Source organism: Sorex fumeus, unplaced genomic scaffold, assembly GCF_029834395.1.
Source record: "Sorex fumeus unplaced genomic scaffold, SorFum_2.1 ptg000110l, whole genome shotgun sequence".
Taxonomy (NCBI): Eukaryota; Metazoa; Chordata; class Mammalia; order Eulipotyphla; family Soricidae; genus Sorex; species Sorex fumeus.
In genome coordinates, this window is record NW_026606167.1 from 2,967,019 (window position 1) to 2,994,992 (window position 27,974).

Consider the following 27,974-nt stretch of genomic DNA (forward strand, 5'->3'; position numbering starts at 1 on the left):
GGGAAGGACAGGCCAAGGGTGGGCAAGGCCTACCAACATTGCATCCTTCTGGGGTCCCCAGGGGAACCCGCCAGCGCTCCCGGGAGGGCCAAGAGGTGAATGGGACCGTCCTTCCCGCCCTTTCTCTCCGTCGGCAGAACCCCTGAGCTTAAGCTTCCTGGATAAACGCGGGGCCCACGCAGACGCCCCAGAACGTCTCTCGGGCCCTTCTTCCACGGGCACCCCATCACTCCCTGCCCCCGGAAGTCAGAGGCACAAGGTAGCCAAGGGTTGCAGGCTGGGCCTCTCGCTCCGCGTGTGCGAGACAGGCGCGGTCCGGGTGCGTTCCCCGCACCCCCTCCCCCGCCCAGGGAAGCGCCCCGAAACCGGCCCCAGGACGTGGTGGCGCCGGGTCTCAGCGCGTGGGAAGGCGGTACCGCTGCATCAGCTCCTTCCGGTCCTGGCGGGAAGGAGCCCCAAGGAGACCTGGAAGCCCAGAGCACCCCAGGCCACGTGTGCACGCAAGGTGAACACCGGGTGCTGCTCACCAGGGAGGCCAGGAAATTACTAAGCGTGAGGCTCGTTGGTCTAGGGGTATGATTCTCGCTTAGGGTGCGAGAGGTCCCGGGTTCAAATCCCGGACGAGCCCTGTTTTTGTGGGTAGTTGAAGACTCCAAGAACTCCACTGAACCTGGGTCATGCATGACCCTGTCTATCTAGTCTGTGCTCACCCGAGGGAAGACGGAGCAAAATGCAAAAATTTTGTGATGAAATACAAATCGACTTTTTTTTTCCTGGAGTGAAAGTCCGTGAGGCCAAAACTAACACCCAACGTGGGGCTCGAACCCACGACCCTGAGATTAAGAGTCTCATGCTCTACCGACTGAGCTAGCCGGGCAGCCATAGGTCACAGGTCAGGATTTCCATCTCGTAGTGAAGGATCGAACATGGCCCTGTGACCTCCCCGTATCTAGGCCACATGGGCGGCATCCGCGGGGCCCATGCAGCGCAGGAAGCCCGGGACGCGCACGGCCCCTGCGGCCCTGTCCACGTCGGTGCCTCACCCTTTGGCGACTTCCATCTTGCCCTACGGTCCCTCGAGAGCGACCCGGCTGTGGGTCCGGCTAGAGGAGTTCGCAGAGCCCAGCTGGCCCCAAGGCAGGAAGCAGCCTCAGCTCCAGACCCCAAGAGGCCGGGCCTGGGCCCCTGCGCTGGCCCCTGAGCCGCTGCGGGACCTTGCGGGCTCGACGGGGCCGCGCCGCCCCGGCAGGGCACCTTCCCGCCGGGGTACTACTGCGCCCCTGCGCCCCAGTCATCCCGGCCAGCTAGATAACAGTCCGCGTCTCCTTAACCGGCCGCCCCGTCTGTCTCCTGAATGCCAGGCAGTGAAGAACATTCTAGAACAGCTTACCTGCGTGGCTCGTTGGTCTAGGGGTATGATTCTCGCTTAGGGTGCGAGAGGTCCCGGGTTCAAATCCCGGACGAGCCCTTAAGTTGTTTTGGACATTTGACAAGGACCAGTAGGCCTTATCTTGGGGAAACCAAACCTACTTACCAGAGCCTCCCGGAAAACAACACGGACAGCTGGCCTCCTCCTTTTACTGTCTGCTAGAAGCCTGGCTGCGGGGCAGGGCGACCTCTGTCTCAGGACAGCAGTTTCTCAGCGCGGACCCCAGGCCCAGGTCCCAGAGGATGGGGTGAGACGCTTCCCGGGCCAGACCCCACCCCTCTCTTCTCTCCCCTTCCTCCTCCCCTCCTCCCTCCCCCAACTCTTAGGCACTCCTGGTCTGCCCTGCCCCCTGCCCCGGGCCTGAAACCGCCACTGGGGCCAGGCTGGACTCGCTCCGGGGCAAAGCGCACTCTCCCCCAGCACGCAGAGTCCGGCTCCGCCTCGAGGGGTGGGCGCACTCCAGCCTCGAAGCCCTAACCGGCGAGGCCCGCTGTACGCTTAGATCTGGACTGGCACCTTATCCTAACGCGTTCTTTGTTTGTTTGCTTGTTTTTGTTTTCTAAACTTTAACTTACTGGTTAGGAAAGTGAAACTCTTGGGAAATTTGGAAAACAAAGTTCTTCGGAGACTCGTGGTTTCCAGGTGCGTGCAGGGGGGGGCGTCACTCCGGGATGTGCCGGAAACTAGAAACTTACAAGTTTAACGCCCCGGAGGCGGTGGGAGAGGAAAGTCCAGCAAACCTTACTGGGGGGGGGGGGTCCCCGCATCTGAGACCCCCGCAGAGACGAAAGCGCAGCAGCACCCCCGCCCAGGCATGGGGTCCGCCTCCACGACCAATTTGGCGCCAGGGAGGGGAGCAGGCAGCGGCCTGGTGCACCCCAAGGGCGAGGCGCCCCCCACCAGCAAGGGGTCGGACCCGCCGGCATCCTGGCTGCCCTGGGGACGGTCCCCGCCTCCCTGGCTGGAACTTGGCCCCGTTCCCCAGCAAAGCCCTCTCGCGGCTTCGCTCGGGCCTCCTGTGCCCGCAGGCACGTTGCTGGCGGGAGTTTGCACCTGAGTTGCATGTTGCATCTCGGAGCACGGAAGAAAACAGGAAGAAAACGGGAAGATTTGGGGTTGTAGTGAGTGGGGTGCTGTAAGGTCCCCGAGTTGGGGGGTCCATGAGGAAGGGACCTCGAGAGGCTCAGGATTCTGCGTGTTTTGCTGCCGCAGAAATAACAAAAAAAACAGACCTTCTGTGGGTTGAGGACACTTGGGGGGCTGCCCCCCTCCCCCCCATTCCCGGGATATGCGCTCTGGGCAGCCCCAGGAACTTGGTCTGAGCTCTACGCCCAGCCGGTGCACGGTTCCATGAACACGCAGTCTCGGTGGATGCTGGGGTGCGGGTCGCCAGGATACTGGCCACACCCAGAGATGGCAGCTCCGGGAGCAAGAACCTCTGACTTCCTCCTGTGAGTCCGCAGGGTTCCCCACTGCACGCCCGGTGGTCCTCACTGCCTGCTCCTCCCTGCGTCTGTTCGGCGCTACCCAGCTCAGGTGCTCCAGCATCTAGAATCCGCTCTGCACGGGGAAAGAGCTATTCCTCCCCTTAGGAGTCCCAGGAAAGCCAACCTACAGTTGCCCCAGTGGCCTAATGGATAAGGCACTGGCCTCCTAAGCCAGGGATTGTGGGTTCGAGTCCCACCTGGGGTAGAGGGGCACAGGGTTGCAACCCACCAACATTTTGGAGGGACCATTAAGTATGATGTTGCTGGTCTTCCCACTCCTGGGTTCACTCTTCGAAATAAAAGGAGAACATTTCATGGCAGGAGAATTAAAAGGCAAGCATGGAAGGTGTTTTGCTCGCACCAGGGAAGAACGTCCGATTCGCTGGCCTTGGGAGAGGGCTGCAGAGCGCGGGCGAAGCTCTAGCCCCGGCCCACCGCAGCTGCTGTGCATCTTAGACAGGCAGAAAAGCGAGGCCGGGAGCGAGGAGCGACAGCCGCAGCCCCCGCACGCGCAGGGCCGCTCTGGCCGAGCGCGTGGGCACCAGGACCCGGGCCGGGTGACCAGGTGAGCCTGCGGCCGGGCTCCTGCGCCTCCGTGCAGTTCCTCCGCGACTTTCTATCGCAGCCCGGGGGGAGCGGAAAAGGGCCTGGTGGGAGGGGTCTTGCGGTCAGCCCCGGATTGGGGGGCGGGGGGTCTTGACCCGCGCTGGGAAGGGGGTCCCCGAGCACGCTTCTTGCACGTAGTGCGACGGTTCAGGGACCAAAGACCGCACCCGCCACCTCCTGCTCCACTGAAAACGCGCCCGAGCCCGAGTGTCCAGACCAGGAGGCTCGTGGCGTGGGCGCGCGGGTCACGCGCTGAGCGGGAGGCCCGCGGGCCGCCGCCTCCGACCCGACCCCCTCTGTCGCGGTACAGCCCGACGTGCGGCACGGGCTCGGTACGCTGCCGGAGCGGGAGACTCTGCAGGGGTGAGGCGGGGCGTGGGCGGGGTTCACAGCGGCCCGGGAGGTCACCAGGCCCGCGAGTCCTGCGCCACCTGCTGACCACGTTGGTGAGTCCCGCGGCGCCGCTGCCCGGGCCTGGCCGCCGCTCGCGCGCTGAGCCCGACGCTGTAGCTCCTGGACGTGCCCGCGACAATAACGCTTGCGCGCCCGGCTAGCTCAGTCGGTAGAGCATGAGACTCTTAATCTCAGGGTCGTGGGTTCGAGCCCCACGTTGGGCGTTGGGTTTCTTTTATGCTTCCCAACGGACGGACACGTTCCTGGCCCGCACTTTCATAAACTTAACAAGACCCGCAAAGTTCCAGCGTTGTCTGGTTCGTGGCAGCTAGAGAAAGGACCACCACGGGGCGGGGGGACATAGTACCTGGCGAGGTTACTCGTCCCTCTCGTCGACCCCCTGTGTTCCCCCGGAGTGACCCCTTGAGCAGTACCAGGTGTGGATCTTCCTCCTCTTCTCCCTTCCACCCGCCCCCCACGAGCTAAAAGCAAAAGAAGACTAGGTTCTACGCATGCGCCGGGCAGTAAATTCGCGTTTGTCCTTAGGCTTTCTGGTAACTCTCTTAATAGCTTTTGTTTTGTTTTTTTGCGCCACTTGGAATTCTTACTTGAGGGTTTTTTTTTGTTTTTTGTTTTTTTTGGTCTGTTTCCCTTTTGTGTCCCACTGACTCTGTTCAGGGCGTTACTCCCTGCTGTTCTGGGAGGCTACATCTGGCTGAGTGCTCAGAGGAAGCTCCTGAAGTTTCCCGGACCACGCAGTTCTGGGGACTGAGAGTGATGTGCCCCATGGAAAGCAGTCACTGCAACCCTTTGAGCTTTCTCCCAGGCTCTCAATTGTTAGTGATATTTTCAGTTTAAATAAGAAGTGTGCTATATTAAATGTGAGATATAATATCTCTTAGAATAACTCCATAGCTCGGAAAAATCAACCTTTCAAAATCCAATAAAGCCGCGGGGGCGTTGTTTGCCTTACATATGTAGACCCGGGTTTGATCTCCAGCATCTCATAATAGTGCCCCAGGCAAGACCAGGAGTAATTTCTGGGTGTAGAGCCAGGAGTAACTCCTGAGCACTGCTGGGTGTGGCTCTAAACCGGATACATAAGTAAAGAGGTTTTTAAAATCTGATAAAAGTTTGAAAATTAAATGAAATATGATAAAGTTCAATCCTCTTGGCCAGTCACTAATTTATTTTAATTAATTAGTTTGCTTTGGGGACCATGATGGTGTCCCAGGACCTTGGTGGAGCTCTAGGGACCACGAGAGAAGGCAGTCAAGCTCCAGTCTCCGGAATGCAAAGTAGTGCAGTGACCCCTTGAGTTATCTCTCTGGCCCCCACTTTCTTACAATTAAATTCACTGGAGAATGGTCTTGGGCGCTCTGCATGGTGCTCAGGGACTATTCTTGGCTCTGTGCTCAGAGGACCATATTCCAGAATCGTCACATCATGAAGCCTGGAGTTTGGAACTTGATTGCGTGTTTGTTAAATGCAGTTCTGCATCCGGAGAGCCGAGAAGGAGAGGCACAATTACTTGCTTCTTGTGTCTAATGAGGCTCCCGGGGAACGAGGCCCCAGTGGCCAGGCCTGTGCTCTAAAGAGCTGGCCTCAGGGTTCCACCAGCAACCTTCCTGCCCCTGGCGCTGCGCCCCAGCACTCAGTCTCAGTCTCATGCCCAGTGACGTCCTTGGTGACTAGCCGCCTACCCAGGCCTGGAGAGTAGATCAAGCCTGGCCACGGCAAAAACGGCCACTGTCGAAGGTAAGATGGGGGCCTCCCTCTGCGCCCACTGGGGGATTCATCACTCCAGCCATCGGCAGTGGGAGCCACAGAAGCAACTGGGAGACTAATCGCAGCTCTTTGGGACACTCCACCCAGGACAGCCTGTATCTCAGGGGCTGCTGGGTGGTCTCTTCCATCTGAGTTCACAGGTGTTAGGGCTCAGAGCTTGTGAGAGGGCGATGCGGAGTTCTCACCGCAGCAGAGAACCGCACGCCCAGCCCGCTGAGCGTCGGGAATGTGGATTGTGCAGATTGTGTTGGTGAGCCGAGGAACCTTCTCCAGGGCGACCAAGCAACGACAGCAGTGACACGGGACCCGTCTGCATGTCGCTCGCAATGGTAATAGTCTATACGCATTTTCTCCAGGATGCAGATGAACGAGCCAATCTCTATAATTAGGCCTATGTCTGTGGTGTTATGTAACAATTGAAAAATGACTGTTAGGGCAGAAAGTTTGAGCCTATGAAGGACGTTTAGACAATGCCCACTGCAGCCAAGTTCTAGCAGAGACACAGTGCCTTTGGCAGGAGAGCTACTCTCACAGGGACAGAGCCGGCCAGCGCCACCCATGACAGGGCCAGAGCTGTTGGCCTCACCAATGTGCCATGGCATTTCTCCTCACTTTGCTTGTCTTTTTGGCAGTTCCAGGCTCCAATCCACAGCCTGTAAGGCAACAGCTCTCCTCATGAGCCGCATCATTGACCCTTCTCCACACAATCCCATTTTAACCATCATTTTCTAGGCTTTGGATTTTCTTCTGCTTTTTCACTTCTGAATACAGCCCCATGCGAGGCTCCAACCAGTCGAGCGTGTCCGAGTTCCTCCTCCTGGGGCTGTCCACCCAGCCCCGCCAACAGCAGCTCCTCTTCCTGCTCTTCCTGACCATGTACCTGGCCACAGTCCTTGGAAACCTGCTCATCCTCCTGGCCATCAGTGTGGACGCCCGCCTGCACACCCCCATGTACTTCTTCCTCAGCAACCTGTCCTTTGTGGACATCTGCTTCACTTCCACCACCATTCCCAAGATGCTCACCAACCACCTCCTCGGGACTCAGACCATCTCCTTCGCTGGCTGTCTCTCGCAGATGTATTTCCTCTTCATGTTTGTGGACATGGACAATTTCCTGCTGGCTGTGATGGCCTATGACCGCTATGTCGCCATCTGCCACCCCTTACACTACTCAGTAAAGATGACACCTCAGCTCTGTGTCATGCTCGTCGGCGGGTCGTGGATTGTAGCCAACATGAATGTCCTCTTACATACCCTGCTGATGGCTCGGCTGTCCTTCTGTGGAGACAGTGTCATCCCCCACTTCTTCTGTGATATCACCCCGCTCCTGAAACTCTCCTGCTCGGACACATCTCTCAATGAGACGATGATTTTGACTGAGGGCGCCCTGATCATGATCACCCCCTTTGTGTGCATCCTGGTTTCATATATCCACATCTCCCGAGCTGTCGTGCGCGTCCCGTCCACGCAAGGCAGGTGGAAGGCCTTCTCCACCTGCAGCTCCCACCTGGCCGTCGTCTCCCTCTTCTATGGCACCATCATAGCTGTGTATTTCAACCCCTTGTCCTCGCACTCCTCTGAGAAGGACACTGCGGCCACCGTGCTCTACACTGTGGTCACCCCCATGCTGAACCCCTTCATCTACAGCCTGAGGAACAGGGACTTGAAAAGGGCTCTCGGGAAAGTGGTGGGTAGGAAGAGGCTTTCAGTGGGATGACAGAAGAAATCTGCCTCATCTTTATGAAGAGGCCGCCGACGGAGCGGCCCTCTGGAGTGTGGAAGCAAACGCCGCGGTGTGTGCAGATCTGGGAGGGGGTGACTCCTCATCTGCTTATTACCTCATCACATGCAGCCCCGTTGGACCTGCTAGGTATTTTGGGGGTATCGGCCCGACCTGAGGTGCTCAAGGGTGGTCAGATTAAACAGGAATTGGTCACAGGCAGCTCGGCTCCTTAACCCCTTACTGTCTCTCTGGCTCATGGGATTGCTGGTTTTGTCCGGTTTTGTTTTGTTTTGTTTTGTTTTGTTTGTGAGGGGCATCACACTCAGGGATGTACAGGGGTTACCCCTGGCTCTGCACTCAGGACTCACTCCTGGCAGTGCTTAGGGACTATGTGGGATGCTGGGGATCGAACATGCATGCACGGCAGGCACCCTACCCACTGTACTCTTGCTCTAGCTCTTGGAACTTCTTTTAAAAGACTTCTAAATTCTTTCATACTGACACTGTGTGCTTCCCTTTTTAAAACCATCTGTTTGGGGCAGAACACACCGCACATGTTGAGTATTGAGGAGCCCGGGAAGCCTTGACAAATCAGACAGGCCCCACAGTCCAGATGGGTCACATGTCTAGTGTGGGGACTGACATCGATCTTGTCAAGTTCAAGTTCAGTGATTCCCGTGTGCAGTTGGGGTTGGGGGGCAGGGGAGAAGAATCATTGGTCTTTCTCTGCATCTGTTCCCTGTCGGGTCCTTCAGAGTTTTCCTGACACAAAAGCAATCCCCAAATTGGCTTTGAGTGCCAGACAAGGAAGCAGTGTGAGTCCATGGACTGATCTCCAGGCAGGTGAGTCTGTACTGGGGGATGGATGGAGAATCCCCAGGAGTGTCCTGATTGGCTGTCTGGGCTGAGGGGCGGGACCAGGCACAGTTTGCCCCATGTGGACACTTGGCTTTGTCCTCCTCTTTTTTTTTTTTTCTCTGTCCTCCTCTTGAGATGAGTCCCTCCTCCTGGGTCTCTCTTCTGCTCCTCAATCATTCTTCTTTTTCTTTATTGTGGTTGTTGTTGGTTTTTGGGTCACACCCAGCGATGCTCAGGGCTGACTCCTGGCTCTGCATTCAGGGATCACCTGCTAGTGGTGCTCAGAGATCATATGGGATACTGGGATGGAACCCGGGTTGGCTTGGTGAAAGGCAAGTGCAGCCTGCCTTCGTAGCCCGCCTGCTGTCATCGCTGTGCTCCATCTCCCTAGTCCATGACCCTCTACATTCCCAAGTCTATGACACGGTATTGTTGTATCCTGGGCCTGACCGGGTGCTAGCCCCAAGGATATTCAGGCTGAGGAAAGGAAAATGGATGGATACAAAGTCATATTGTCGTATTAAATTTGGACTTTTTTTTGGGGGGGGGTTACACTCGGTGATCCCCTCAGGGCTTACTCCTGGCTCTGCACTCAGGAATTACTCCTGGCAGTGCCTGGGGACCCTATGGGATGGTGGGATTCAACCTGGGTGACCACGGGCAGGGAAATGCCCTCCCTACTGTCCTGTCACCTGGCCCCTGATTTGGGCTTTGCTTTTCATTGGAGCCAAACTAGTTGGCAGTCAGGGGACCGTGCCAGGCCCCACGTCCATCCTGTGCCCTCCAGATCATCGAGCCATGCCCACAGTTTCTAATCTGGACATTCTTACTTGAGGACTTTAAACAGTCTCCCCCTTTCAAGAACGGCATGTTGGCCAGGGATGTAGCTCCATGATACAGAGTATACACACATGTGCAAAGCCCGGCTTTGAGCACCAACACCACACACACATACAAATAAAATCATAGTATTTTTTTACTTGACATGTGATACTACACCCCATGGAATATCAAAAATTGTAAGGAGAAAGTGAGAGTCCCTGGAAGATCCCTCTGGATGCATTGCTGGAGTTTCACACACGTTGGCTCTGATCATTTCCTGTAATTTTGTGCCCTGATCATCCGCATCCTTCCTAAGCAGGCAAAAGGCTTTTAGAAAGGTGATTTAATGTCCCTATAATCCTTCAGTACATGACTGATTTGTGGTTTATGCATTATAGATGAATGTTTTGGGTTTGGGGCCAAATCTGGTGGTGCTCAGGGTTTATTTCTGGCTTGGTGCCCGGGATCACTCTGGAAGTTCTCAGAGGAACCATCTGTTCTCAGAGATCAACTCAGGATGAGCTGCATGTAAGGCCAGTGCCCTAACATCAGTACTCTCTCTCCAGCCCTGCTTGATTTATTGCCTTTTCTTCTTTTTTTTAAATTTTATTTTGTTTTAAGACCCAGTGATGCTCAGGGTTTACTACTGATTCTGCAGTCAGAAATCGCTCCTGGCAGTGCTTGGGGAATCATATGGGTAGCTGGGGATCGAACCTGGATTGGCCACGTTTAAAGCAACTGCTATACCCCACTGTGCCCTACCGCACTGTGTTTTGTCTGTCTGTCTATATGTCTCTCTCCTTCCCCCCGAGACCCTGGACATTACTCAGAGTCAAGAAATGAATTATGGGGGTTACAACAGCAGGGACCTCCTGTCCACCGTGTCCCTGGCCCTGGCCATGAAGCCTCCAGATTTACCCACCTACCTTTGAGGTCCCCTCTGGATTCCGGGGGTCTTTATATGTGATGGGAATCCAGTCAGGCATTTTCTAAGATAAAGCTCTCTGTAAAATAGAATTCAAGTCTGTGTATAGGAAATTAAAATATTGGATATTTAATGTGTTTCTTTGTTGTCTTCTAATGAGCATACAACCTTGAGTTTTCTATTTATTAATATCTCTTATGGCGGGGTTGTTTTGTTTGTGGACATTATTAGGTGATGCTCAGAAATTCCTCTTGGCTCTTTACTCAGGGACCACACCTGGTGAGCTGCAAGACCATATGTGTTGGTGGTGATCAAACGGGGGTGTGCTATGGGGTACAGGAGAGAGCTTTCCCCCTGTACATCTCTCCAGCCCAGGACTTCTGCTTTGGATTTTTGTGGTTGTTTTTGTTCAGGGGCCACATGAGGCAGTGCTCAAGGCTTACTCCTGGCTCTGAGCTCAAGGGTCACTCCTGGTTGTTGGATATTGACCCTAAGTGTTTTAGGCTTCGCCAGTGAATTGCCCCTTTTCCTGCCCCCAGGGACACAGTGCTTTTATGGTACCCCAGTCCCCCAAGTTATCTTTTCTTTGTGTTTTCCCTCTCATTGTCACAATCCCCCAATCAGGGTTGGTTACTATAAGTCAAACTTTGTAATTGTAGTGAATTACTTGCTTTTCTATTTCCCCTATAACTTCGTATTTTATTATCGAGCAGTGTTCTTTGCTTAAACAGAAAGACCGTTAATGCAATGCTCCTACTATTGACTCTGAAAGACATCTATTCCTGGCATTTGTTATAATCACTTGACTCAGGCTTCGGTTGCCGTGATTCCTAGCACCCCACAAAGGGAGGTCCCACTATGGACCCGGGCAAGCGGCAGAGCTACTCCGGCATCGAAATGGGACAATCTGGAAAGCATAAAAGCATGGCTTGATACAAGCCATTGTGACTTAAGAGACAGGACCCCCATGGGGAAGGAGTAGCTAAACCAAATTCCTCATCTGGGATTTATGGTCGAAGCCCAGCATTTTGTCCTCTGCCCAGAGAACGAAGTTTTAGAATCTATATCTCTTACTGTGTTTATCTAAACAACTGCAAGTATTAATAAGAAGCAAACAATTTTTTAATATTTACTAGTATCTAGGGGAAGAGAAAAGCAATATAGATGTCCCTGGGAGACAGAGCATCTCCTTGAATTAATCCCTCAAGAGAATTGTCTCCACTGAAACGCTTTTCCTCTATAGATGATCAATCACACCTACGTGCAGTCCTGTACCTCAGATCCCCTCAGATGTGCTGTAAGTATGCTAACGGTTCTGCATGAATCGGGCCGTTTTGACCATCAGTCTGTGGTCCCCCGTCTGTTTGTTCCTCTGCTGGGGAGCCGGGGATGTGCCAATGAACACATGCATTGCACCTCCACATTTTGAACTCCCAGTGGTGCTTGAGTTCAGATGGGACACTGGGGATTGAAACCCAGTTGGCCGCGAGCAAGGCTAATGCCCGCCTGCTGCTGCCTCTCTGCTTCTCACTTTGGCCTTGATGTTGGTTTTGGCGGATGTGGAGGCTCGGCCTTTCACAGAGACCCTGCCCCTTGGACTGTGCTCCTCTCACCGTTGTCGGCTGGTACGAAGGCTTTCCCCTCCGAACGCTCTAGCTACCCGTGAAGAGTCAGTTGATCTTGCATGTGGAGAATACGGTCGGCGATGCTGTGAGAGGAGCTGGCACTGCTGTATGAGAACAGGGTCCATCCGTGCTCGTCTAGCCTAGTTGGCTAAGTGCCAGGGCATTATCTGTGCACTGCCTCCTTGTGGCATGAGACCCGCAGGGCCACCACGAGAAGGCTGGAGATGTTCTGAGCCATTGGCGTTGAGGCTTTGGTTGGGTTGTCGCAGCTAGAACAGCACAGCCTCACTTGCTTTGGAAACTCAGGTCTTGCTGTCCAGACACTTTTCTTCTCGATCTTCTCCTGCTGCCTCCCTTTCACGTCCTATGTGTGATTGGCGACATTCATGGTGAAGCCTCATGTCAACCCCATGGCTGGTGGCTTTGAACTGTGGGAAGGCGGGTTCTCACTAAACCACAGACACAGACTCGACTCTGCCCCCTGTGTGGGGTCCTGCCATGGGACACGCGACCTTGGTGTGTGTCCTCCCCAGCATACTGATTTTGTGGCTCCCCTGTGTTGTCGCATGTGTCGGGACTTCATGGCTATGACTGAACACTAGTCTGGTGTCTGTGGGGATGAGGTTGTTCTCTGCTCATCAATGAGAAACTCAATATTCTTTCTTTTTCTTTTTTCTTTTTTTTCTTTTTGGGTCACACCTGGCAATGCACAGTTACTACTGACTCTGCACTCAGGAATCTCTCCTGGCGGTGCTCAGAGGACCATATGGGATGCTGGGAATCGAACCTGGGTTGGCCGCGTGCAAGGCAAATGCCTTACCCACTGTGCTATTGCTCCAGCCCCTCTTTTGGTTTTTGGGGCCACAGCAGGCAATACTCAGATTCTATATCTAAATTTTTTTTGACATTAAATAATTTATTTATTACTGACCTTAGAAAGATTAAGATACACCAAAGTAAACATTCATTTTACAAATTATTGCATATCATTTATCACTTGAATTTAAATACATGTCTAAAAATATGTAATTAGTTGGTCTTATTTTTAAGTTTATCAAACATCGAAATTTAATTAAAAGTTTAAAATTTGAAGTCAAAATAATCAACATTTTTAAGAAGAAGTAAAAACTGTATTGTAAGTTTCAAATATAAAGAAAATGGTGCCCGGTGCAGGCTGGGCATGCAGGACTCGAGCTTTCGGTGGCCGTGAGCCACTGCCCAGGCCAGACAACAGGTAAAGGACCGGGGAAATGGAGAAGGAACAGGAGCCGAGCTCCAGGGTGGTTGGCAGTTGTTTTTTTTCTCTCCTCCGTGGAGTCCTCACATCTCCTTTTATGACGCAGTCTCATAATCATAGTTGCGTCCCGTCCCAGTCATCACTTTCATATCCGAGTCTCCTCATAGACCTCAAGTCCCAAAGTCTCAGTTCTCCTCCTTGTATTCGATGTCTGGTCCCAGCATCTTGTCTTCATCTCCTTCCCCAATGTCTAGTCTCATTCTGTTCCCCGATTTCTACTCTCGTTCTGATTCTTGTTCCGATTCGTCTTACCCCTTACAGTAAGCATAGTTATATAGGAATTATGAAGGGGGGGATACAAAGATGAGGTTGAACATTATCATAACAACAAAGAGAGGTAAGGCCACTCCTTCAGATTAACTCAAGAACAAAATCTCATCTAGAGAGATTACTCCAGATTACTAGGAGATCCCACCAGAGGGCGGGATTCCATCCAGGGTATATTGCTTTTTCCTTTCCTCAGGGAGTAATTCATTTAAAATCATAGTAAATTGACTTCTTAAAATATTTCTAGCAATGTCATTTTGTCTGAACACAGTAAGAGATATAGTAAATTGACTTCTTATAATATTTCTAGCAATGTCATTTTGTCTGAACACAGTAAGGATATTGAACTTAAAGTTTGGCTCTTCCTGAGGACATCTCGCTATATATTCCAAACCACAGTCCTCAAGCCAGGTTAGTTTTTCCTAACTCCAGCAGGGTCCTTATTCAGTTACTTCTTTTGTGTTATGACAGAGTTTGTCCATGACCATGCTCTTAATTTATAGTTAAGTATTGTGGTGCTTGGCCTGACCCATTTCAATGCCAGGAGAGCTCACAGCTTGTACTGGGTCCATCCAGTCCCTCGTTGGGACGCTGCCCTTGGAGTGCTAGGAATTAGGGTCAACTGAGGCTTAAGTCAAGTGAATTTGAATACCCAGGAGTAAATATTATTTTGGAGTCAATTAACTTCCATGTTACATGGCACAGCATGAACTGTCTTTCTGTGTCTATACAAAAAGGACATTGCTAAGTAAACCATGCAAATGACATAGAGGAAAGAGAAAAGCAATGTAGGATTATTAATGCCTGATAGAATTAGTTGCGCCTCAGTTGCACTGTTGCGGGAGTGGATCAGTAAACCTTAAGATCCCTGTAGGAGCAGCAAAGACAACCCAATGTTATTCAACACTGTATTATCACTGTATTAACACAGTGGCTGGAGCGATAGCACAGCGGTAGGGCGTTTGCCTTGCACACAGCCAACATGGCCGACCCGAGTTCGATTCCTCCGCCCCTCTCGGAGAGCCCGGCAAGCTACCGAGAGTATCTCGCCCGCACGGCAGAGCCTGGCAAGCTCCCCGTGACGTATTCGATATGCCAGACACAGTAACAACAAAGTCTCCAATGGAGACGTTACTGGGCCCGCTCGAGCAACACAGTTAAGGTCATTTAAAATTGTTCTATAGAGAAAAATTGTGGAGCCTGGGAGATAGTACAGTGGTTAAGGTACATGCTTAGTATGTGCCAAAATTAATTCAATGCCCACTTGGCCACCACTTTGTCGGCCCTTTGAGTCAAGGGCAGTTCTGGAGGCTCCTAAGTACCAACCACGGGGTGGGGCCCTGTAGGTCCCAGATCTGCGTAAATCTTGTTGAGCTAATTCTATGTCCTGGGTAATGATACTCTAATCAGGCATAGGGGCTGGGTACTTGCCTGTGCCAATCGGGCTTCAACTCCCGACACTACATACAGCCCCCAGACACAGCCAGACAGCAGTCAGCACTGTGCATTGCTGGGTGTGGCCCGCAAACTAAAGAAAGAATCATGTTTTTATAATGTAATCCTTTTCTGTTAAAATTGTTACAGTTGGCTTTTATACTCCATGAAGATGAACCATGAGTGAGGCAGCCTGAAATGTAGGGAAGGATTGAATTGAATTAAATGCTCACCATGGGAAGAATTGAATTCGTGAACATTTTCCCCAACTGGTGCTTATTCTTGTGTGCTGTTCCCGCACTCCATCTCCTGTGTCCTAGGGTGTCAAGGGAAGGTAGAAGAGGGTTGATTTAGGCATAGAATAAATGGACAGGACACATAGTGCTACTGCTCCTCTGTCCCTCAATCTTAGACCAAAGTCCTCTGGTTTTACCAATAAGTGAGACGGAGAAGTTTGGGGATACACATGCAGTGGGGGCCCCGTGTGTCATTTCTACATGGATCAGGGGGTTCCATGTGGAACCAAGGTTAGCAATGGAAATTGGAGTGACATCTTATCCCGGGGAGTGGGTTTGTAATGTCAGCATCCTGGGAGCCCGAGGACCATTGCTCTGAGCGTTGGGCTCTCTTTCCTGGGGATATAGGTGTGGGTTATGCTCTGCTCTGTGCTGTGTTCCCGATGTTCCTGTCTGTGAGAGGGTACATATCTAGCCTTCTCGCAGAATAATAAAGCAAGCTTTCTACATAAAGTGACAGAGTGATCCTGGGGTGGACAAAAGAACCGAGGAGATAGGGATTTGCTAACCAAATTTCTACCCTGAGAGTTACCCACAGGCAGCGATCATCCATGTGCAAGGTTCTGTCCCTGGAAATTATATCTGGATATTGTCTCCGTTAAAGTGACTTAAAAATAATCTTCAAGTTTAACCCAAGAATTCCATCTGTATTTTAGCTAATCGTCACTGTTATAACCTGTGTTCCACGGGGGCAGGAGAAGTAAGGGCGACAATTGCTTCTTGTGTTGTAATGAGGCTCTCAGGGAATCGGTCCCAATGGCTGTACCTGCTGTAAAGGCTGCTCTGTCACTGCCCCGAGCATCAGCACTGGACAGAGGCCGAGACCATGAGCTGGCACAGCTCACTTGGCGAGCACCTGCCCGTGTGTCTGAGTCCGCTGAACAATGATGGCAGGCATGGGTCCACTGTGGGAGGCGAGGAGCACTGCACAATGATGGTAGCAACCCTCAGGTAAGGCAGCTACCCAGAGGCAGGGGGTAGAGATGGGGGTCTCTTAAGAATCTCCTGTGCTGCATCTTCCAGATCTTGGAACTACTAGCTGCCCTCCTGATCCCTTGGTAGTCACTTGAGATGAAGCCAACAATGAACTTCTAGGCCTTTTGTAGAGCTTCCCTGACCTGGATGTTTCGGGGAGAAATTAGATCTAAGAAGTGTCAGACATACACAGTCAAAGGGTTAACTCTTGTAGACTTCATAAAAAATTTAAAATTATGAGTTCGGTAGAAAAATACCAGAACCGTGAATTGGAAATAGTGAGTACAGTTGAGCTAGTTACTCTTCGTCTCAGTCAGAGTATGAATGTGATTTTTGGAGCCTGAGTTGTCACAGCATCATTGTCCTCGTCTGGCTTTCTGAGTCCAGCCACTCTTCCTCTGGGCACAGCCCCATGCGAAGCTCCAACCAGTCGAGCGTGTCCGAGTTCCTCCTCCTGGGGCTGTCCACCCAGCCCCGCCAACAGCAGCTCCTCTTCCTGCTCTTCCTGACCATGTACCTGGCCACAGTCCTGGGAAACCTGCTCATCCTCCTGGCCATCAGTGTGGACGCCCGCCTGCACACCCCCATGTACTTCTTCCTCGGCAACCTGTCCTTTGTGGACATCTGCTTCACTTCCACCACCATTCCCAAGATGCTCACCAACCACCTCCTCGGGACTCAGACCATCTCCTTCGCTGGCTGTCTCTCGCAGATGTATTTCCTCTTCATGTTTGTGGACATGGACAATTTCCTGCTGGCTGTGATGGCCTATGACCGCTATGTCGCCATCTGCCACCCCTTACACTACTCAGTAAAGATGACACCTCAGCTCTGTGCTCTGCTGGTGGCCGGGTCTTGGATCGTTGCCAACGTGAATGTCCTCATGCATACGCTGCTGATAGCTCAACTGTCCTTCTGTGGGGACAATGTCATTCCCCACTTCTTCTGTGATGCTACTCCTCTCCTGAAACTGTCCTGCTCAGACACATCCCTCAATGAGATACTGATTCTGACTGAGGGCGCCCTGATCATGATCACCCCCTTTGTGTGCATCCTGGTTTCATATATCCACATCTCCCGAGCTGTCGTGCGCGTCCCGTCCACGCAAGGCAGGTGGAAGGCCTTTTCCACCTGCAGCTCCCACCTGGCCGTCGTCTCCCTCTTCTATGGCACCATCATAGCTGTGTATTTCAACCCCTTGTCCTCGCACTCATCTGAGAAGGACACTGCATCTGCTGTGCTCTATACTGTGGTCACCCCTATGCTGAACCCCTTCATCTACAGCCTGAGGAACAGGGACTTGAAAAGGGCTCTCGGGAAAGTGGTGGGTAGGAAGAGGCTTTCAGTGGGATGAGAAAATCAAGGTTGTGTCTAACCCTCAAGCAAATTAGTGTGTTGCCAATGGACTATTAAGGCTGCAGTTGTCTGGAATCAAACACTGATCTTGTGCTAGGAACTGGTAGAAACATCATTGGTAATTATTTGTAGTGGACCTCATTTGCCTGTCACTTTGTTTTGGTGGGGGTGGGTTGTATCATTTCTGGAAGTGCTGGGACAGAACTCAGTCATCCTCATGCAATGCAAGCTCCTTAAGCTCTGGATTGTCTCTGGAACATGGGGATTCTTACTAAGCATAGTCTTTTGAATTTTTAATAGCCAAATTGCTTTCTTTGTTTTGTTTTCGCTTGTACTCAGGGACCATATGTAGTTGTAGTGCAGGGTATTGAACTCTTCTTGGCACATGCAAGGCTAGCACCCTATCCCTGTACAATCTCTCCAGCTCTTTGAGTTTGACCTGTTTAAAATGATTTCTTTGACATGAAATAGCTGGACATATTCTTTTGTGTCTCTGTGTGATTTTATGATTTTATTATGTCATCACTTTTGTTCGCATCCACATTGACTGTCTGAAGGACTCGACATTTTGCTAAGTACTAGGGAAGCTCTTACAAATCACTGGCAATTCCGACCTATTTGGAAACTTTAGTGTGGTGTTTCCTGCACAAAGGTCAGGGTCGGCTATCACCGGCTTTTCTCTGCACCTGGCCCCTGTAGGACTATCAAAATGTTTCTGAACAAAAACTATCTCAAAGTTGGCTTTGAAAGTCAGACAAGGGAATCGCAGAGAACAGTGCGAGCCCACAGAGGGGGGATGGAGAAGCAGGAGGACCAGTGCCAGAGGCATCAGTGGGAAACGCTGAGGGATGAGGGAATCCCAGGAGCCTCCTGATTGGCTGTCCGATCTGTGGGGCGGGGCCAAGCAGGCACAGGTCGGCTCTGTGCAGCCTCTAGCAGCCGGTCCACGCGCCACCATCTCTTGTCTGCCCTCAGTTTCTTTCTGTTTATGCTGTTCTTCCCGACTTTGTGAGACCCTCTAACCCAAGACATGTAGTATTGACTTACATGCCCTATTCTGGACCAGATACCAGCCCAAAGGCAATACTGGGGGAAGAAATATAGGCACGAAGAGTAATTTCTTATTTGGACTCTCTCTCTCTCTCTCTCTCTCTCCTCTTTCTCTCACTCTCTCCTCTCTCTCTCTTCCCTCTCTCACACTCTCTCCTCTCTCTCTCCCCTCTCTCACACTCTCTCCTCTCTCTTCCCTCTCTCGCACTCTCTCCTCTCTCTCTCTTCCCTCTCTCTTCTCTCTCTCTCTCTCTCTCTCTCTCTCTCTCTCTCTCTCTCTCTCTCTCGGTGCTTGGGGCTCACTCGTGGCTTTACTCTCAGGAATTACTCCTGGAGGTGCCCCGGGGGATTTTTTGCCGGGGCTTGATTCGCTGGCCACCACATGAAAGGCAAGTGCCCTATCTAATGTATTATCTATCCTGCCCTTGGAATTTCTTATTTGAGAAGTTTTTTAAAAACCTTTCCACAATTAAAAAAAAAACATATCAAAGGCTTTAAAAAATCTTTTTTTGATATAACATACACATGTGAAGTCCTGGATCTCATTCCCAGCACCACACACACACACACACACACACACACACACACACACACACAGATACAGACACACAGATAGTGAAATCAAATATATCTTTGTTGTTTGGTAATACCTACACATTATAGAATCTTAAAAATTATCAAGAAGAATATTTTAAAAACCTGTAGTCTTACTGATGGAAGATAGCTACCCTTTTCTTGGGCCAGATCCAGCAATGCTCATGACTTACTCCTGGCTCTTCACTCATGATCACTCCTAGCAGGGCAGCACACGACAGCTGTGTTCAAGACAAGCACCCCAAACACTGAATCATTTGTCCTGCCCTCCCTTTTTTGTTGAGAGGCTATACAGAGCAGTGTTCAGGGATCACTCCTGATGGTGCTTGGGCACCACATGTGGTTCCAAGGTCAGCTGTGTGCAAGGCAAGCCCCATCACCCTTGTCCTACATCCAGTATCATTTTTTATTCTCTTGTCTTCCATCAAGTATTTGTTTGGTTTTTTTTTTTTTTTTTGCTTTTTTGGGTCACACCCGGCGGTGCTCAGGGGTTACTCCTGGCTTTGCACTCAGGAATTACTCCTGGCAGTGCTCAGGGGATCATATGGGATGCTGGGACTCGAACCCGGATCAGCCACATGCAAGGCAAACGCCCTACCTGCTGTGCTGTCACTCCAGCCCCTCATCAAGTATTTGTTGTTCTCTTGGTTTTCACTCTCAGAATTCCACTCACTCTTTCTTTGGCAATTGCATTCACTTTCATGTCTTTAGCCCCTCCTACATATTGGTGAATTTTGACTCTCTGTGGGCCAGATTCTCCCCCCCCCACCAATACCATAATGTCGATTCCTGGATCCTTCCACCCTACACCTCCATCATCTTCCCACTGCCACTGTTAGCACACCATCCCAAATAGACACAAGCATACCACACAGCCTCGAGGGCTGCACTGTGTCAGCTATAGGCACTGCTGTGCTCAGCTCCCCTCTACTCTCTCCCCAGCCCCAGTGTCCGCTCTGGCACTGCATCCTGCCCTTTACCCCTCGATCAGCCCTGGAAGTTACACTCTGCTCTAATGAGTGTAGCATTGCATGTCCTCCTCAAAGATATGCTCAAGTCCTAACTCCCAGTATCCACAAAAGTGGCTTTATTGGGAAAATGGGTTTTTACAAATGAAATCACTTTAAGAAGGAATCCGCAAAATGACGGTTCCAGGAAAGGCTGCAGACAAGCGCCAGCCTTCCCAGCGCGTGGGAAGGTAGGCCTGCGCATTCCTTTCAGAATACAGGTGGCGGGGCTGGAGCGATAGCACAGCGGTTAGGGCGTTGTCTTTGCACACGGCCGACCCAGGTTCGATTCTCAGCATCCCATACGGTCCCCCCAGCACCGCCAGCGCTGCCAGGAGTAATTCCTGAGTGCATGTAATTCCTGAGTAATCCCTGTGCATCGCCGGGTGTGAAAACCCCCCCCCCCCCCGGAAAAAAAAAAAAGCAGAATACAGATGGCAAGCTCAAAAAGCTCACCTGGACCAAACCCCTGATAGTAAGCCCCAGTAGTCCCCTCCACACTATTTTCACCCTCCCATAGAGTATCCCCGATGGGCCCTCTGCAGAAGCTGCACTTTCGATCATACTGAATACTGAGTTATCCGCGCTACCTGCGAGCCCGTGGACCCTCTCTGAGGCACCCTACGGGTGGCGGAAACCAGCTTGTAACTCTTTCCGGAAGAACTGCCTCCGCCTTTGAGCGGAACCAATCAGAAGTGGCTCTCATTACCCCGCCCCCTGTACGCCTTCTGTGCCCGTCCAATTAGATGAGAGGGGCGGGGCCTCAGCGCCCAGTCGCGGTCTTCCTAGTAACGCGCGCTTGTCCTGCTTTCCAGGGGCCGGGCTGGAGCAAGGTGAGTGTGGCTGCCTTAGTGTGGGGCAGACCCCGTAAGCTTTCCGCACTTTCCACACTACACCTGGACCCAGTCCCGTTGGTCTCTTCTCTTCTGAACTCCCGTCAGGATTCCTCCCTCACTCTCCCTTCCTCAGTAGCTTCTAGAAGCTTCTAGAAGGCTAGGCTGGAGGCCGGTGACACATTTCTGGTCGCATTTGGCGAGGTCCTGGATTCAGTTCTAGTGAATATTCAAGGTGTAGCACCGCCGCTGCGCACCACACGACATCCGACAGTAGCTTATTGGAGGGCCGGTGACACGGGTACGAGGGTCGCGCGCGGGTCTGCCATGCACAGGGCTGGGAGTGCCATCCCGGCACATCACAGCCTTTTGGCGCCGCTGGTGACCTCCAGCACCCTCTGCCTTTGCCCATCCACCCCAAAGGAAAACTAAAAAACTCAACGGCAAAGTGAATGGGAAGTTGACAGTGTGGAAAGTTGGGTATGCGGGTCTCAGACCTTTGTTGCTCAACGTGACAGAAACGCACAGTGTGAGGTCCATGCCAGGCTTTCAGCCAGAATCTTTTTTTTTTTTAATGTAGGAGTACTGCTATTTATTCAGCCACTGATTAGCTGATTTTTTTTCATTTTTTATAATTTTATTTACTGAATCACCGTAAGAGCAGTTACAAAGCTTTCGCGTCTAAGTCTCGGTCATACAATGAAACACCCATACCTTCACCAGTGCCCATTCTCCACCACCAAAAATCCCAGTATACCCCCATCCCTCCCCCTCCCCCTACCTGTGTGGCAGATGATTTCCACATTACTCTCTCTCTACTTTGAGCACATTCAATATTTTGACACCAGACCCACCATTATTATTTGAGATTTTACCCCAACACTCAGGTCTGCTGAAAAGGCAACAGTAGACAATTTGTGTTCTATTGCTGGTTATGAATAACATATGTTGTCGTGTGGCTGCAGTAGCGCCATGTGATTTTGAAATTCCAAAATTTTAACACTTAAATCTGGAGGGATTACTGCCAAAAGCCACTGGGTTTCGAGATTTGCTCCTGAGTCTCTGGGATCATGGCTATTGAGCAGCTTGATCAGGAGCCAGAGAGACCGTTCGTGGGTGATGACTTGGGGTCTCGTTGGGGTGGGGAGGACAGGCCCGGCTCCCCCCTCCATCCCTTGAGGCCCAACAAGTTTCGTCACTGCGGGCCCAAGCCTGACTTTCCAATGGCCTCTGGAGGATGATGGCCACTGAGCCGCCAAGGGGGAGCAGGCGGAGGGACAACACCCTTTCCTCCCTGGGGTGGCCCAGCTACAGTAACGTACTGTGGGGTCCGGATGCATTTCTGCCAAAAGCCACTGGGGTTCCTGAGTCTCTGGGATCATGACTGCTAAGCAACTTGATCAGGAACCAGGGAGGCCATTCGTGGGCGATGACTTGGGGTCTCTTTGGGGTGGGGAGGACAGGACCGGCTCCACCCCCATCACCTGAGGCCCTGCGTGTCTCATCACTGGGGGCCCAAACCTGACTGTCCAGTGGCCTCTGAAGGATGGCGGCCACTGGGACGCCAGGGGGAACAGGCCAAAGCACGAAACCTATTCCCACCTGGGTTGGCCCAGCACCGGTAACCTACTGCAGGGACCGGACGCATTTCTGCTAAGAGCTGTTGGGTTTTGAGATTTGTTTCTGAGTCTCTGGGATCATGGCCATTAAGCAGTTCAATCAGGAAGCAGAGAGGCCATGCCTCCAATTATAAGCTGAGCCGAAGGTGGTTTGCGGGTGTGTTTCCCACATACCTAACTTTTGGCCGTTTACTTTCTTGGTAAACTTTGCCCCAAGTTTTTGGGGTCTGGCCAAAGGCACAGCAGCAATTTTGGGGTATCTGGAAGTCTGAAGGCACCATCAGGCTGCTGATGCACTCGCCTCACAAGTACAGACTGACCTGCTGGCGGCACCATAACCCCGCTGATTAGCTGATTGAATTGGGCATGAACTCCACCCAGCCAGAATCTTTAAAACACTGTTAACCTCCAACAGAAAGCAGCCGCTTGTCTCACCAGCAGAGTGGGTTTATCTAGGAACAACAAAACCCACTTTGCAGAGTTCAGTTGGCTGCAAGACACAGCAAGCCCAGAATAAAGCCTGAATCAATTTTTTTTCCTTTTGCTTTTTGGCTCGATAGCACAGCAGTAGGGCGTTTGCCTTGCACGCAGCCAACATGGCCGACCCGAGTTCGATTCCTCCGCCCCTCTCGGAGAGCCCGGCAAGCTACGGAGAGTATTCGATATGCCAGACACAGTAACAACAAAGTCTCCAATGGAGACGTTACTGGGCCCGCTCGAGCAAATCGATAATCAACGGGAGGGCCTTTACTTACTTACTTACTTACTTGCTTTTTGGGTCACACCCGGCGATGCACAGGGATTACTCCTGGCTCTGCATTTAGGAATTACTCCTGGTGGTGCTCGGGGACCATATGGGATGCTGGGAATTGAACCCAGGTTGGCCGCATGCAAGGCAAATTCCCTACACACTGTGCTGTCGCTCCAGCCCCCGACTCAATTTTTATAGATATTTAGAGCAGCTATTGTAACCGCATTGTTATCAGGAAGAAATTGGCATCTAATGTGTGCTAGTCTTTCACCCATGTCGGGATGCTGATGCTGCATGTTGGGAAACAGTGTGACATTTCATTGGTGATGCAAGGTTGTTTTGTTCTTATATTTTGCTGACGTGTGTGTGTGTATACGAACAAACTCTTTCTGGACTCCTAGCTTCATTTAAATTTGCTTTCTGTATATATGCGTATATATGCGTATATATGTTGGTTTGGAGGCCATACATGACTGTAAGCTAGGACTTACTCATGGCGATATTCAGGGGACCATATGTGGTGCTGGGGATTGAACTTAGGTTGGCTGCATGCAAGGCAAGTGCCTTACCTATTGTACAGTCTCTGCAATACAGATTTCCGTATCTTTTGTTTGGGAGCCACACCTAGTGATGCTCAGGGCTTACATCTGGTGTTGTGCTCAAGGATCATGCCTGATGAGGCTCGGTGGACCATATGGGGTACCAGGAATAAAACCTAGATTGGCTGAATGCAAGGTCTTACCCGTTATATTGTCTCTCTGGTCCTTGGTTTCTATGTATGTTTGCAGTAGTCTGCTGGGTGGTTTCTGTGAAAATTCTATGTCTGAGAATTGCTGCTTTCAGCTTCCTGTGATTTCTGAACCAGGACCAGTGCCAACTGTGTTTGGCTCTGCAAGATGGTGACTTATGCTGCAGAGCTAATGAAGATGGAGTGCAGAAGATTCCAACCTCGAGGGTCAGATCCTGTGAGTCTGTTGGATAACACTGGCTTGTCCTTTCTACCCTGCAGGGAGCTTAGGTTTATTGAGTAACTCCCACCACAGTGCTCTGGAGACACACCCAATTCCATCAGGTGCTCCCAATCCTCTTGTTTATCTTTAACCACTCCTTTGTGCTCTCCTTCCCCTCTTGTTAATCACTTAATCACTTAACTTCCCGTTAGTCGCCCGATTTGCTCGAGCGGGCGCCAGTAACGTCTCCATTTGTCCCTGTCGCGTGCTAGTGTAGCCCAATGGCATCTGTTCGCTCCGGGAACATGAAGGGCCTCAAACCGATCGTTCATGATCTTGACGAAGAAGTCTGACCATCTGGTAGGTGGGCGGCCACGCGGTCTCTTGACATCCCGTGGAATCCAATCAGTAACAGCTCTAGTCCAGCGGTCGTCTTTAAATCTCATTACGTGACCAGCCCATCTGATTTTCGAGACCTTGGCAAATGAGACAGCGTCCCTGATCCTTGATCGTCGACGGATGTCAGAACTCCGGATTCGTTCTCTCATTTGAGTGAAACGTGATATTCCAAGCATAGCTCTTTCTATTCTTCTTTGGGAGACCTGAATGGCGTTCTCATCTTGTTTGCGTAGGGCCCAGGTCTCTGAGGCATATGTTAATGCAGGAAGAACAGTGGAATCAAAGAGATGTGCCCGGAGCTGGAGGTTCTTCGTCCTCTTAGCTATTTCAGAGGAAATATTGCTTTTCTCTTTCCTTTATGTCCCTTGCAGTTTATTTTAGTGCAATGTCCTTTTGTATAGACACAGGAAGACAGTTAATGCTATGCTTTTGTAACATGGGAGTTAATTGACTCTGAATAATATTTACTCCTTGTCACCTGTCATATTTACTTGACTTAAGCCCCTGTTGTCCTTAGTTCCAAACACCCTCAAATGGGCGTCCCTCAAGGTACAAGGATGGACCCAGGACATGCCCTAAGCTACCCTGGGTATTGAAAAGGGATAGGCTAAGTGCCATGAGAAGTGTAAGTTAAGAGTACAGTCCTGGAACAAACTCTGCCATGACCCAAAAAGAAGTAACTGGATAAGGACCCTGCTGGGGTTAGGAAAGACTAACCTGGCCCAAGACTGAGTCTGGATATATAGCGAGATGTCCCCAGGAAGAGCCCCCCTTTAAGCTTAATATGTCTCTTATTATGTCCATACAAAATGACTAGAAATATTATTAAGAAGTTAATTTAAGATGACTGTTTCAATGATACTAAGGAAAGGGGAAAACAATACACCCTTAGACGGAATTCTGACTTTTGGCCATCTCCTAGCAGGATGAGATTTTGTCCTTGAGTATCTCTTAGACCTTCACCTCAAGGAAGGGCTTTATATTTGTTCATTGTTTATAATAATGTTCATCCACACCCATGTGCAATTGCTACCCCCAACCCTTCATGATTTCTCTATAACTAACACTGTGAGACTGGAATAAATGGCCACTTACTACCAACCAGTCTGGTGATCCCCATTCCCTCCTTCGTTTGTCACTGTTGGCCAGCCGGGGTGGGGGGATAGTGATTGGTCCCAAACACATCCAGGGGACCTTGGGGCACTGCAGATGTGCCAGTGACTGACCCCACACCACCCTAGAACAGAGACAACAGTCCACCATTAACCCAGATTAGGAAATAAGAAAATAAGAAAAAACTAATAGCTGAATGTTCCAATCCCTGAATAACCCCAGATCACCTCAGCAGTATGTTGTAATTCGGGATTTCTGAGATGTTTCTCTGGCACATGTCACACTGGGATTGCTTTATCTCTAAGTTCTGACCCAAGAGTTAGATGACATATGTTGTCATTAATGTTGGGTCCATAGGGACTAGAAAGTAGGTGGGCCAATTACTTTGTCTCTAACGAGGCTCTTAGGGAGTCTTATCCCAGTGGCCATGGGAGCTATTGTAAAAACCTGTCTCTAGTTGCCCCTACATTTGTCCGCAATAGGGGGCCAAGGGCATGCACCTCTGTTCCTTACTTGCTCAGGGCCTGCCCATATTTCCAAGACTTCTCAAGTCTTATAATAAAGAGGACCATTGGCCATTTCCTCAAAGGTGAAGACAGCAACACAGCTTATCCCAGGTAAGATGGCAACAATGGTGAAGTCAGAATTTCCTAGAAGTGAGTAAGCTCCTTGAGGAATCCCGTTAAGCCTCTTAGAATCAGGGAGTCGTTGAATCCTGGGCCCATTGGCATATGCTTGTGAGAAATCCAGTTCTCACCAGCGATTTCTCTTCTCTGTGGGCTGACACAAAAATCTGGTAGTGTTAAGGGAGACTTATGCAATTGAGAGGTCTTGTATGTGTCTGTGGTTCTATGTTTATTTTATATAAAAGTTATGAAGCATCTTAGAGACCGGGGGCAGAGTGGCTGAGTGATTCTGCTCTAGGTTCATGTTGAGACTGTGGTTGGAGCATGAATTGTTGCATGTAGCCTGTAGCCATTGTGGTCTCTGACTTCTGCCTCTTTTATCTGCCTCCGGGCACAGCCCCATGCGAGGCTCCAACCAGTCGAGCGTGTCCGAGTTCCTCCTCCTGGGGCTGTCCACCCAGCCCCGCCAACAGCAGCTCCTCTTCCTGCTCTTCCTGACCATGTACCTGGCCACAGTCCTGGGAAACCTGCTCATCCTCCTGGCCATCAGTGTGGACGCCCGCCTGCACACCCCCATGTACTTCTTCCTCGGCAACCTGTCCTTTGTGGACATCTGCTTCACTTCCACCACCATTCCCAAGATGCTCACCAACCACCTCCTCGGGACTCAGACCATCTCCTTCGCTGGCTGTCTCTCGCAGATGTATTTCCTCTTCATGTTTGTGGACATGGACAATTTCCTGCTGGCTGTGATGGCCTATGACCGCTATGTCGCCATCTGCCACCCCTTACACTACTCAGTAAAGATGACACCTCAGCTCTGTGCTCTGCTGGTGGCCGGGTCTTGGATTGTCGCCAATGTGGATGTTCTCATACATACACTGCTGATGGCTCGACTGTCCTTCTGTGGGGACAATGTCATCCACCACTTCTTCTGTGATGTCACCCCACTCCTGAATCTCTCCTGCTCCGACATATACATCAATGAGATGATGATTTTTATTGAAGCCAGTCTGATCACACTTGCTCCATGTATGTGCATCTTGGTGTCTTACATTCTTATCACCTGTGCCATCCTGCGCGTCCCGTCCACACAGGGCAGGTGGAAGGCCTTCTCCACCTGCAGCTCCCACCTGGCCGTCGTCTCCCTCTTCTATGGCACCATCATCTTTCTGTATTTCAACCCTTCGTCCTCACATTCAGCGGACTCGGACATGGCAGCTGCTGTGATGTTCACTGTGGTGACCCCCATGCTGAACCCCTTCATCTACAGCCTGAGGAACAGGGACATCAAAGGAGCTCTTGGCAAAGTGATGGCTATGAAATTCTTTTTGGCTCAAAAATGAAATGGATCAAGAAATTATCTTAGGAGCTCATTTCAGTAAGTCTTACTTGCTTTTTCTGTTGTGAAACTGCATGTGTCCTTTGTAAGGCACACCTACCATTTATTATTGAACAATTGTTTTTACTTGAAAGCCAATTGAATTTTATTTTTTAAATTTTTATTTTCTCCCTATACTTTATATAAATACTGTGATTTACAAAGTTGTTCATGAAGATTTGTTACATTCAATATTCCAACACCAATCCCACCACCATTGCCCCTTCCCACCACCTCTAACGCCCACCACCATAGAAGACCCTCAGTAATTTATTTTACATTGTTATAATTTGCTAAAAAATGATCAAAAAATATTTCATCAGAAGAAAGTTAGTGAAGATTGTTGTATCTCACCACGGAGCCATTAAGC

General features: G+C 50.9%; 3 protein-coding genes and 5 non-coding genes across 8 annotated transcripts; 7 read left to right on the plus strand and 1 right to left on the minus strand.

The window, feature by feature from the left end:
- The first annotated feature begins 556 nt into the window (after positions 1-556).
- TRNAP-AGG (transfer RNA proline (anticodon AGG)) lies at positions 557-628 on the plus strand. Its single transcript has one exon. It is a non-coding gene; the product is annotated as a tRNA-Pro (tRNA).
- A 176-nt stretch (positions 629-804) lies between these two features.
- TRNAK-CUU (transfer RNA lysine (anticodon CUU)) lies at positions 805-877 on the minus strand. The gene has a single exon. It is a non-coding gene; the product is annotated as a tRNA-Lys (tRNA).
- A 519-nt stretch (positions 878-1,396) lies between these two features.
- Positions 1,397-1,468, plus strand: TRNAP-AGG (transfer RNA proline (anticodon AGG)). The gene has a single exon. It is a non-coding gene; the product is annotated as a tRNA-Pro (tRNA).
- Positions 1,469-3,048: 1,580 nt separating this feature from the next.
- On the plus strand, positions 3,049-3,121 carry TRNAR-CCU (transfer RNA arginine (anticodon CCU)). The gene has a single exon. It is a non-coding gene; the product is annotated as a tRNA-Arg (tRNA).
- Positions 3,122-4,066: 945 nt separating this feature from the next.
- Positions 4,067-4,139, plus strand: TRNAK-CUU (transfer RNA lysine (anticodon CUU)). Its single transcript has one exon. It is a non-coding gene; the product is annotated as a tRNA-Lys (tRNA).
- A 2,339-nt stretch (positions 4,140-6,478) lies between these two features.
- LOC130042876 (olfactory receptor 1F1) lies at positions 6,479-7,420 on the plus strand. Its single transcript, XM_056135121.1, has one exon. The coding sequence runs from the start codon at positions 6,479-6,481 to the stop codon at positions 7,418-7,420; it is 942 nt and encodes a 313-aa protein (XP_055991096.1).
- An 8,917-nt stretch (positions 7,421-16,337) lies between these two features.
- LOC130042877 (olfactory receptor 1F1-like) lies at positions 16,338-17,279 on the plus strand. Its single transcript, XM_056135122.1, has one exon. The coding sequence runs from the start codon at positions 16,338-16,340 to the stop codon at positions 17,277-17,279; it is 942 nt and encodes a 313-aa protein (XP_055991097.1).
- Positions 17,280-26,512: 9,233 nt separating this feature from the next.
- On the plus strand, positions 26,513-27,638 carry LOC130042806 (olfactory receptor 1F1-like). The gene has a single exon (XM_056135011.1). It carries the CDS (start codon positions 26,625-26,627, stop codon positions 27,567-27,569), a length of 945 nt encoding a protein of 314 aa, XP_055990986.1. The 5' UTR covers positions 26,513-26,624; the 3' UTR covers positions 27,570-27,638.
- Positions 27,639-27,974: the final 336 nt, after the last annotated feature.